Below are 12,311 nucleotides of genomic sequence, written 5' to 3' on the forward strand. Positions count from 1 at the left end.
TGTAAAGTAATGCACATTGGAAAAAATAACCCCAACTATACATACAACATGATGGGGGCTAATTTAGCTACAACGAGTCAGGAAAAAGATCTTGGAGTTATCGTGGATAGTTCTCTGAAGATGTCCACACAGTGTGCAGAGGCGGTCAAAAAAGCAAACAGGATGTTAGGAATCATTAAAAAGGGGATAGAGAATAAGACTGAGAATATATTATTGCCCTTATATAAATCCATGGTACGCCCACATCTCGAATACTGTGTACAGATGTGGTCTCCTCACCTCAAAAAAGATATTCTAGCACTAGAAAAGGTTCAGAAAAGAGCAACTAAAATGATTAGGGGTTTAGAGAGGGTCCCATATGAGGAAAGATTAAAGAGGCTAGGACTCTTCAGTTTGGAAGAGAGAAGACTAAGGGGGGACATGATAGAGGTATATAAAATCATGAGTGATGTTGAGAAAGTGAATAAGGAAAAGTTATTTACTTATTCCCATAATACAAGAACTAGGGGTCACCAAATGAAATTAATAGGCAGCAGGTTTAAAACAAATAAAAGGAAGTTCTTCTTCACGCAGCGCACAGTCAACTTGTGGAACTCCTTACCTGAGGAGGTTGTGAAGGCTAGGACTATAACAATGTTTAAAAGAGGACTGGATAAATTCATGGTGGCTAAGTCCATAAATGGCTATTAGCCAGGATGGGTAAGAATGGTGTCCCTAGCCTCTGTTCCTCAGAGGATGGAGATGGATGGCAGGAGAGAGATCACTTGATCATTGCCTGTTAGGTTCACTCCCTCAGGGGCACCTGGCTTTGGCCACTGTCGGTAGACAGATACTGGGCTAGATGGACCTTTGGTCTGACCCGGTACGGCCTTTCTTATGTTCTTATGTTCAGTGCGTCTCCAAGCCCTTCGAAGGCTGATGGGCCTAACTGAAAGCTAAACCCTTTGGCTAATAACCCTGTCACTTTTTTTCCTCCAAAGAGCTGGTGAGTGGCCCTTGAGCACTGGAAACACTCCCTGCTGTGCGGATCTGAGCCCTGGTTTGATCTCTGTCTGTGCACAATAAATCAGCACCAAAACACACCAACGTTAAGAAAAGTTAGAAGTGACTCCTTTGGAGTCAATAGGGCTGATTCCCTCTCATTCACACTGATGTAAATCAGAAGTAACTCATTTGTACTGAATGGGGCTCATTTCCCCCTCACTCACCCCAGGGTGTTACAATGGAGTATGTCTGGTCTAAGGAAGAGGAGATTCAGGTCCTTTGACTCCAGTCCCTGCTGAGGTGTGGCCCTTCTTTGTGGTCCTGGGCCCTTCAACCCCAGAATCCCCTGGGGCATGGCCCTTCTCTATGAGGTGCTCTGCCCTTCAGCCCCCCCCGCACTAATCACAGCGTCTCCTACCTCATTTCACTATCCCTCTGCCCCTCCCGTAAACTCCCCATCTGGTGAATCTCAAGGAGCACCCACTGATATCAGAGTGCCTGCTGTACCGCATCAAGGACAGCATGACTAGATACCAGGAAGAGGACATGCTGGGGTACGATGGGTGGGGGTGTCCAGTACCCTTGGTCTGACTGGGGCCAGCAACAGATGCTGCATTACCCACAGCCTGGAACAATACGGGTAGAATGGGGAGATCTGCCCCCAGTGCAGCAGCTGCCGCATTGTCTGCCTGAGTCTGAAGAGGGTCTGAGACAATGGCTCTGGGAGAAGAGAACTGCCCCAGGCATCTCCATGGCATTTGAATTCCCAGCACCAGTGCTCTGGAGCACTCCAACAACTCCACCAATGCAGGGGGCTCTCTGAGCAGGAGAGGGGAAGAGCACAGCAGTCCTGACCGCCTCACCCGAGCAGACACATCCTGGCTGGGGAGGTAAGGATTGTGGGGACCATGACTGCCCTCTGCCTGTCTGTGGGCACCTAGCTGATCTCGAGGGGTTGGGGGACAGTCACCTGCTCCTCTTCTGGGACAGAGCAGAGTCCCATGCCATTGTCCCAGCCTTTCTGTGAAGCCCTCTCCACCTCCATACATGGCCCTGGAGTGTCTGAATCCAGCCCTGGGAGTCAGCAGAGCTTTATGGGAGTAAATGTGCCTCTTTCCACAGGCTCCTGGGAACAGCCCAGCTCAGAGCTGTGACTCTTCGAGGGACCACCACCAGCTGCTGAAAATAGAGGGACAGGGACCCCCCCCCCAGTGGACAATTCTGCACTGATCTCCATTTCAGGGAGGTTCCCTGTGACTTAATGGCTGGTTGGAGACCTGCACCATGGCAGTTTAATTCATTCTCTGATCTAATATAACCACGAAGGCTCTTGTGATCCATGCCAATGTCTCACCCCGCTGACCTTTTTGTCTCAGCAATACCTTGTGGAAGTGAGTTCCCCAGGTTAGCTGTGTGCTGGTTGGCAGTGGGCAGAGGCCACCCTGGAAATACTGTTCAGAAAAGGGGCTTGGCCAGGAAGAGGAAAGAGGAGAGTGGGGAAGGAAGGAAGTGGTGGCCAGGGCTTGCCAATGGGGAGAAGGAGGAGAGAATGGGCAGGTGTTTGGAGTCAGGGGTGAGTGGCTGTTCCCTGGAGCTGGGACCATGTCAGGGTAGTGGGGCTAAGCAAAGGAGTGAACTGGTGGGCAGAGGGGTTAAGCAGGGATCTCTGAGGAATCTGAGTCAGGAACTCTGGGTGAGAATTGACTCGGCCATGGGAGGGGGAATCTCAAAGAACAGGGGCTGACAGGGTCTGTGGGGTGGGGGTTTTGAGAGGGGTGGGAGAAGATTAAGGGCTGTGGGTGTTTGCTTGGGGGTCTGGGTTAGGTGAGGGAGAGGGAGAGAAACACTCAGAGTCTAGGGTAAGATGGGTTCAGTGGGTGAATCATGGATCATCTCTAAATAAACGTTTCTTTGTAAAATTTTCATCCAGTCTCAATTATTATCCCCCAGATTTTGGTAAAGTGAGGCACAGAGAGTTGAGGTAACATAGCTGCATAACTGGGCTTCCATCACAGGAGTTCTTCACATCTCGACCTTCTTTCTCTAGACACCAGGCTGACCTAGTTATCATTACAGGCTGGGATTCTCAAGGGTGTCTAAGGGATTTACGAGCCCAAGATGTACACGCCTTACTGCCATAGGCTCCTTTGCAAATCCCAGGCACCATTTTCAGCAATTCAGGGGAAGCCCAGGCCTTGGAAGTTAACGAGAGACACAGGGCCAGGATTACAAAGGGGTCTAGGGACCTAAAGGAGGAGATAGCTGCCTATTGGGATTGACAATAGCATCTAAGCAGGTTAAGCTCCTCACTCCCACTGAATAACCATGGGACTTAGTCCCCTAGCTCATTTAGGAGCATTGATAAATCCCCGTAGGTGCCTGTCTTCATCTTTGTGATCCTGGCCCACAGGTAACACAGAAGCTGGGCTGGAATCAGGGAACGCTGGGGGAGATCATAGGCCTGTGCTATGTTAGGGGCAGACTAGAGGATCAGAATGGCTCTTTTGGCTTTATCACCTAGGCACCTATGCACTTGCCTGTGGGCCTGTGCTGCTGAGCTGTGCAGGGCTCCAGGGAGTGAGTCCCGCTAGCCCTTAGAAAATAGACATGAATAAATCACCTTCCCGCAGCATCTGTCCTTTAATGCCGATGATGCTCAGCGCCAGCTACACACAGCTCATCTGCAGAGCCAAGAGGTTTGAGTCAAGTTCTGGCTGAGCAGTCTCAAAATGAAGGGGGAAAGGATTCTCAGATGCCTGTGCCTTTAGCTTCTAGATTCTGGTAGATATTGACCAAAGAATCCTGGTGCTGGATGGCTGAATGGATAATACGTTGGGAAAAAAATCTACACAGATCAGCACAGTAAGTTTTCTGTGTCAATTAAATATGTTGGGGGATCAACATACAGGGGAAAATTAAGATGATAAATATGAATTACAATATGAACTTGTTAAGACTTTTACTCTCAATTTAATCAAATACCTACTGCTGATTGGAATTTTTCCATCCTTCAGGAAAATTTTGACTTTTAACTGAAAACCTCAAATCCATTTTTGTTTCAATTTTTGGCAAATGAAAACTTTTTGCTGAAAACTGGATTATTTTTATTACAAAACCAAAAATGTTTGGGTTTTGAGTTTTCAATTTCTTTAAAAACCCGATTGAAAAATGTTTGGAGAAAAGCAGACAGATTCTGAGATTTGTTGTTGTTTAGCTGAAAATCCACTTTCCATTAGAAAGAACACAGATGAAAATTTCCTACCTGCCTTGAACTTCAAATAAATTGGGGAACATTAATATTGCCTGATAAAACCTTAATTTCAAACCATTTATTCTACTGCATCTATGTGATTTCTCTTCCAAAGGGATAGTTGTCCTAGTAGACAGAGCAGAGAAAAGGAGGGAGGGAGGGGAAACAGAGGCAGAAAGGGGGGAAATGACTGGCCTAAGGTCACACAGCAGGTCACTGGCAGAGACAAGAGTAGAGCCCGTGTCCTGACAACTCCTGCACTGCACAGCGCAGAGTAAATGATACAACATAGTGGTGACAGAGGGCTGCTGCTAGTCCATTGTTACACGCAGGCCGAAGTGCAGCTAGGAGTTGGTGCTATAAATCAGTTTGGAAGCAGAAAGCAGGCCGTCTAGGCATAGAGCTTCGGGTAGAAAAATCACAGATGAGCTGCTACTTATGATGCTGGGTGAGTCTACATGAGAATCAGGCTGTGTTGGCATTTTAATCTATCCATTTCATGGCCAACCTGTGAGCTTGGTGATGGTTGCAGCAGAGGGATCTTCTCTGGAAGAATTGTTGGGTTTGGATTGTACTCTGTTCCATCCTTCATAAAGCATGTTCATAGGCCACAACTTGGGCCAAATCCTCAAAAGAGGTAAAGTAACGAAGCTCCATTGACTTTAAATGAACCGACCCAATTTACACTAATGTGATAACGTGACTGATTGATTGTCAGAGGTGAGGAGCACTAACAATACTTCATCATTGCAAGTGACGAGTGCTGTGCACCTTTGACATTCATATAATGAGATATTACATGAAAGGGAATCAGGGCCATTCCCACTGTCACTCTAACTCTGATCATTGTCCTTCTCATTCCCCCTACAGCCATCACACGATGTACTGAGGAAGAAAATGTCCAACCAAACCGCCATGACCGAATTCCTTCTCCTGGGATTCTCTGATGTTCGGGAGCTGCAGATTTTATACTTTGTGGTGTTTCTAGTGCTTTACCTCGCATCCCTACTGGGGAACCTTCTCATCATCACAGCCATAGCCCTCAAACACCAACTTCACCCCCCCATGTACTTCTTCCTGATGAAGCTGTCCATCCTAGACCTCGGATCCATCTCTGTCACCATCCCCAAATCCATGGCCAACTCCCTCATGAACACAAGATTGATTTCTTACTGTGGATGTGTTGCCCAAGTCTTTCTTGTCTTCTTCTTCACTTCAGCAGATTTTGCCATACTGACCATCATGGCGTATGACCGATATGTCGCCATCTGCCAACCACTGTGCTATGAGACAGTGATGAACAGGAGAGCTTGTATCCAAATGGCAGCCAGTGCCTGGATCAGTGTTATTCTCTACTCTGCAGTGCACACTGGAAACACATTTGCAATATCTTTCTGTGGAGGCAACATGGTGGATCAGTTCTTCTGTGAAGTCCCCCAGCTTCTCAAGCTTGCTTGCTCTAACTCAGACCTCAGTGAAGTTGGGTTTCTCATCTTTAGTGTGTGCTTAGCCTCAAGCTGCTTTCTTTTCATAATTGTGTCATATGTTCAGATCTTCACCACAGTGTTGAGAATCCCCTCTGAGCAGGGCCAGCATAAAGCCTTCTCCACCTGCCTCCCTCACCTCATTGTGGTCTCCTTGTTTATTTGCACTGGGACCTTTGCCTACTTGAAACCCAACTCCAGCTCAACCTCAGGTCTGGATCTCATGGTGGCTGTTCTCTATTCTGTGTTGCCACCAATGACGAATCTGATCATCTACAGCATGAGAAAGAAAGAGCTCAAAGGTGCACTGAGTAAACTGGTAGGTTGGAGGTCTCTAAGAATAAAATGTCCATATTTCTCCGTCAGTAACAATTTCATTCTGTGTTTCTTTGTATAATCAGCTGATGACATTATTGCCTCCCTGAGAAAATACTGTTCAATCTGTTTATGGAGAATTGGGTATTTACACTAGGAAAAATCCAGACAAACATGACTCAAGAAAAAAGTTGTTATTACAGTTTTACACCAATGTAAATAAGATTGGAATCTATCTTCATATACTGCTATCCACCACCATACTATTTGAGCACCTTACCCATAAAATCAATAGTCATAGCAAAGTCCCTAGTGAGGTCTCAGGCTCTTCTTATTTTGGGGGGATAATCTCTGATTGAGGTATCAATCCAATTGTTCTTTGTGTTTTTTGTTTACTTGTTTGTCAGATTTTTTTTTGCTTAACTTGTTGGCTGGTTTGGTTTGTTTCTTTGGAGGTGGGAAAGCCTGGGGAGGTGGTGAGTGTTTGGTTACACAGGATTTTCGATATTTGCTCTCTCTTGGAAGTGCCATAATGTCATCTCTCTGATGGGGTTTTCTTAGCGAGATGAAGATTTGCTCCCCACAGTGACAACCTCATTAATCATAATGATCGATTTTTATTTGATTGTGAATTATGTTAACTAGCTAGCTAGATAATGAATAATCTATGGAGATTATTGTGAAAATTATTGTGCTTCTTTTCCTGTTAATGGCTGTCTATGTCCAGAACATGATTTTCTTATAAATACTCCTTATTAAACAAAGCGTTTTATGGCTATATCTTACTCTCTCATTTACAAACAGTTCATCCTAAAATACTTGGTGTTTGAACTTTGAGCTGTTTTGACAGGATACATTTTTAACATGCTCTCTTTCATTTCTCTGAACAAATGGAAGTATCACACTCGGGATCCTTAAAAACCAAGGAAGCAATCCTCAGCTAGTTTAAATTGTCATAGCTCCATTGAAGTCAATAGATCTCGGAGACTTTTCACCACTTGAGGATCTGCTCCAAACACTCATGATTATGAATTTCAAACTCACTCCCCTTGAATACTCTGTACACAGGCCCTGATTCCACAGCCACTTCAGCACATTCTTTACTTTAATTGTAGGTTTAAAGGGAAACTCATGCTTAATTTTCTGTTGGAATGATGTTGACCAACGTGGTGTGCAGTTAGAAGACCAGTTTCTCCCCTAGCTTCCATGCAAGTGCCATTGCGTGCACTGACCAAACCCCCATCCCATTTCCCTAAATGTCACTGTTTCCATAAATGTTCCTGTCTGCATGGCTGGAATGTTCAGCTGAATCACATTCCCCGAAAAAGCAAAATTATTATTCATACAAAAAGATTTGGCTGTATTCATTCTGTTTTGCCAGTGATATAGAGTAGGAGCTCACTTCATCGTCCGGCAGAGATAAATCACAGGGTAGCTCACAAGTAGAGCTGGATGGAAAATTTCTGATTGAAACAGAGTTTTGTCCAAAAATGCTGATTCATAGAGCCCAAAATGATTCGCAGAAACGTCTGAGGTTTGATGAACTTTCAGGGAAGCAAGGGCAGATTGGCAATGGATTGCCTAACTGCCAAGCTGAGCTGCTAAGGAGCAGGAAGTTTGAAGACCTTGGTATGGGATCCCAGAGGCCGTGGCTCTAGGGCAATCTCAGCATGCAGACGACCCTGGCCCAGGAACACCAGGGCTTCCAGACTTCCAGGCCAGCTGGCTTCCCAAAATGGCCACTGAGTCACATAATATGGACAACCAGCTGGCTTGGAGCCTGGAATCAGCTGTTCAGCGAAACTCACATTCTGCTCCTATTAGCAGCCATGAAACTGACAAGAAAGTCCATTTCACTCAGCAGATGCTGGGGTCCTGTGGAGAAAATTTTGTTTCTGAAGCACCACGTCTTGGTGTTTCTAAAACACCTCCGCCCCCCAGTTTTCAGTTAGAGGGAAAATTTGAAATAGCAACATTTCCCACAAAGCGGAAATTCCATGTTTTGGCCAGCTCTGCTTTCAAGCTTTGTTTGTTCTTATGGCCTCATTAGAAAACATCAAGGTAAAGTGTCCCTTCTCTCATCTTAAGGTAGACACCAGGGCAACAGTAATCTGCTGAGACACGTGAATAAACCAGTGGTGCTTCATTGGCAGTGGAATTGTCTTCTGAAGCTGCAAACCAAGTCTGTTAACCTTCAGGATGGGCTGCTGGCTTACCTGTTCTCCCAAGCTTTCCTTGAGGGCTTGGCTGGGTTGATGAGAAAATTATATGGAAGTTTCATTGGTTGAGGAGGGAGAATGTTAAAGTGAATGAATGGGGAATGATCTCCTGGTCAGTGAAAAGGGAAGAAGTTTAGTTTGGTTAAGGAAATTGTATGGATTGTGAATAGGGAATAAGGAGGAGGGAAGGTCTGTGATTGTTGTCAAGTGCAGAAGACTCTGTGTGGTGAAGGGTAAAAAGGTCTATGGCTGGTTCTTCTGGAGAATGTTTTGGTGGGTGAATGGAGGATAATCTTATCATTAGTAGAGAGTAGATGAGTCTACGGGTGGGGAAGGACAGATTTGTCTGATTAGTGGAGAGCATAGGAGTCTATGGGTGGTTGAAGGAGGCGAAAGTTCTAGTTGACTTCTGGGGGAAATTTTGCCATTGGTTACTGGAGAAAAATTACAGTCGGTTAATGGGAGAGTTTAATACTGAAGGAAGGAGAATGTTACCCATGATTTGGTGAACCAAGTCAGTGTATTTTGCATATATTCTTACAATACAGAGCAGAGGTCTAGCGTTTGGGCTTTCTTACCAGTCCAAATGAACAAATAATACAAATATTGCTGTCACTTGATTTTACGGCATTTCACATCTGAGAACTTGCAAGAAGTCTCCAGAATTGGAGCTGTGGGTCTCGCGAGGAACAGCACAAATTCAGCTATTATGTAAACTGTCAGGGCAATGTTATCTACATTAATGTTGTGCCCTCTGACACCATTCTGCCACTCTTGCCGCCTTCTTTCAAAAATTAGGATTCTGGGACCTGGTGTGTCAGTGACTTTAGACACCACACTGATGAATGGAGTAGAGAGAGAGATCATAATTGACAAGGGCTTGCATAGAGAAAGGATCCAGTGTCCCGTCCATGTCATCAGTGTTAGGGTTATTCTAATGTGAGGCTCTGTAGATGGGTCAGACTCACCCCTGTGGCTCCTCCTGCTGGTGACTCCGGGAATTAGCTCTGTTTCAGTTCGGAGCGCCCTCTGCAGGCTGGTGATCCGCCTGTCTTCAGGCCCCCCGTGTCCCTCCCTGGACCCGGTGCCCTCTTACATGGGGTGCTGCCACCTAGCATTAACCCCCACCCTCTATCCCCACCTTGCCTCAGTATATGGCTACTGCCAGTCATTGTCTAGCCCCACATCCTGGGGCAGACTGCAGTATCAGCCTACTCATCACTGGCAAGGTTGGGTTTGGACCTGCTGCCTTGGCCTACCCCTGAGCTGCCCTCTGCAACACCCAGTACCTGTTAGCCCTCTGCTAGGTCGCAGCCTGGGGCTTTCCAGGCAGGAGCTCCCTAGCTCTTCAGCCTTTCCCCAGCCCTGCTTCACTCAGGTATTCAGTCTCTAGCTCCCTGCAGCCACGCCCTTCTCTCTCTGAAGGCAGAGAGAGACTGCCTGGCTTCTGGCTTCCCTGGCCTTCTTATAAGGCCCTGTGGCTCATTTTGGGGCGTGGCCCCAGCTGCAGCCACTGCCCCACTCAGCCCAGCCTAAAGGCTGTTTTCTTGAGCCTCGGCCCCTTCCCAGGGCTGTTTTTAACCCCTTCAGGGCCAGAGCAGGGGTCCACCCTGCTACAGGCTCCCACAATCACTCCATTTGAAGCTGTTCCACTCTGGTTAAATAATTGTTAGGTTTTTTTTCTCTGATTTCTTTATGGTAGCCCGTATGAAATAAACAGGGGATCTTTGCCCAATTCCCAGAAGATGTCTCCCCATAATACTTATATCAACATTACTGGCAATAATTTGCCACAATCATTCTTGTGTTCCATTACTAAGGAAGCATGCAGGGATATGGAGAAGAGAATCTCCTTTTATGTACAGAAAGGGTCCTTCCAGGGCAGGGTAGAGGGGGAAGATTCCACAGCGGCCACTTTGGCTTCTGTGTGCTCTGTTTTGTTCTATGAATGGAGGAGTGTTAACGGGACATTTCATCTTGAATAGTCTCTTGGAATATGTGTGAACTACTTATGCTAAACTATGTTTTCTACCTCATATTTAGCTGTAACATTGTGGCCTTGTCTACACTACACAGTTTTGTTGACAAAAGGCAGCTTCTGTTGACAAAACAGTGGCTGTGTACACACTGCAATGCTCCACCCGCCATTTTAACTCTCCTGCTACACTGACTTAATAAAAACACCTTGGCAAGAGACGTAGAGCTTTTTGCAACATAGATAGTGTGACACAACGTCAGTGTAGACACTGCATTCCTCACATCACTGGAATGGGCCTCCAGGAGGTACCCTACAATGCCCACCGTTACTGCTCTGGTCACCGTTTTTGAACTCAGCTGCCCTGCATCCAGCTACGCAGGATACACCCCTCCTCTTTCAAAGCCACAGGAAGATTTAAATTGTTCTTCCTGTTTGGTTGGTGTGGAGAGCTCATATAGCTGAGCATGCTGGCTTCCTGTAGCAAACAGGCACCTGCCTGGACTACATGGGAGTGGGTGGATCTCCTACATCTGTGGGTAGAGGAGGCTGTGGGTTTCCCTAACTGTGGTGGGGTGAGAGACGAAGCGCATATCCCTATCTTGGTACCGGAGCACCAAGGCAGTGAGTACATAAACCGCAAGGGGTATTTTTCAATGGTGCTGCAAGCACTGGTGGATCACAAGGGACGTTTCACCGATATCAACGTGGGATGGCTGGGAAGGGTTCATGACGCTCACATCTTTAGGAACTCCGGTCTGTTTGAACAGTTGCAGGAAGGAAGTTACTTCCCAGACCAGAAACTTACCGTTGGGGATGTTGAAATGCCTATAGTTATCCTTGGGGACCCAGCCTACCCCTTAATGCCATGGCTCATGAATCCATACACAGGCAACCAGGACAGTAGTAAGGAGTAGTTCAACTATAGGCTGAGCAAGTGCAGAATGGTGGTAGAATGTGCATTTGGATGTTTAAAAGTGCGCTGGGGCAGTTTACTGACTTAGTTAGACCTCAGTGAAACCAATATTCCCATTTTTATTGCTGCTTGCTGTGTGCACCACAATATCTGTGAGAGTAAGGGGGAGATGTTTATGGTGGGGTGGGAGGTTGAGGCAAATCACTTGGCCACTGATTTTGCACAGCCAGACACCAGGGCAATTAGAAGAGCACAGCTGGGCATGAAGTGTATCAGAGAAGCTTTGAAAACCAGGCTACACTGTGACAGTTATATTTGTTTTTCCTTGATGAAAACCCACCCCCCTTGGTTGACTCTACTTCCCTGTAACCCAACCGACCTCCCCCCTTTGATTACTGCTTTCAGAGGCAATAAAGGCATTACTGTTTCAAAATCATGCATTCTTTATTAATTCATCACACAAATAGGGGGAAAAGTTGCAAAGTAGCCTTGAGGGGTGATGAGGGGAGGAGGGAAGGACAAGGCCACACTGCACTTCAAAACTTACTGAATGCCAGCCTTCTGTTGCTTGGGCATTCCTCTGGGGTGGAGAGGTTGGGTCCCCAGAGCCCCCCACCACGTTCTTGGCATCTGGGTGAGGAGGCTATGGAACATGTGGAGGGGGGAGAGCAGTTACACAGGGGCTGCAGCATTGGTCTGTGCTCCGGCTGCCTTTCCTGCAGCTCCACCACATGCCAGTAGCCTCAGCATTGGATCTTGCCTCCTTTCATCGCGCTGCTGCCACCTCTCATCTTGTTCCCACCACCTCCTATCTCACTCGTCCCTCCTGTCCTTGCGTTCATTATCTGCTTTCCTGCCTCCACGCATTCTGCTGAGCTCTTTCAGTGCAGAAGAACTGCAAGAGCTTAGAGAACATTTAGTGGGGACCATGTACTACATTGGGTAAAACTCAACAGCTTGAGACCATTTTGTCGCACATCACATCAGTAGTTTGAGCTCAAGCTATGAGCAAAATAAACAAACCTAGAAACTTGTAACTGGGCTTATATCTAAGCAACCCTTAGCTCAAATGACCCCAAATTTAGGTCACTAACTGTACCCTGCACTGGGTAAGCATATATATGACTAAGCATATCATTTTTTTAAGGAGAGGTGGAACTTTAAACAG

At 46.5% G+C, this 12,311-nt stretch overlaps 1 protein-coding gene across 1 annotated transcript; it reads left to right on the top strand.

Annotated features, from left to right (window-relative positions):
- Positions 1-5,332: 5,332 nt before the first annotated feature.
- Positions 5,333-6,870, top strand: LOC120383564 (olfactory receptor 14A16-like; the record flags this gene model as incomplete). Its single annotated transcript, XM_039501718.1, has 2 exons — positions 5,333-6,037; positions 6,838-6,870. Coding segments are annotated over 2 exons (738 nt in total), but the record flags the coding sequence as incomplete, so codon positions are not given.
- Positions 6,871-12,311: the final 5,441 nt, after the last annotated feature.

The sequence above is a fragment of the Mauremys reevesii genome, linkage group 15 (genome assembly GCF_016161935.1).
Source record: "Mauremys reevesii isolate NIE-2019 linkage group 15, ASM1616193v1, whole genome shotgun sequence".
Classification (NCBI taxonomy): domain Eukaryota; kingdom Metazoa; phylum Chordata; order Testudines; family Geoemydidae; genus Mauremys; species Mauremys reevesii.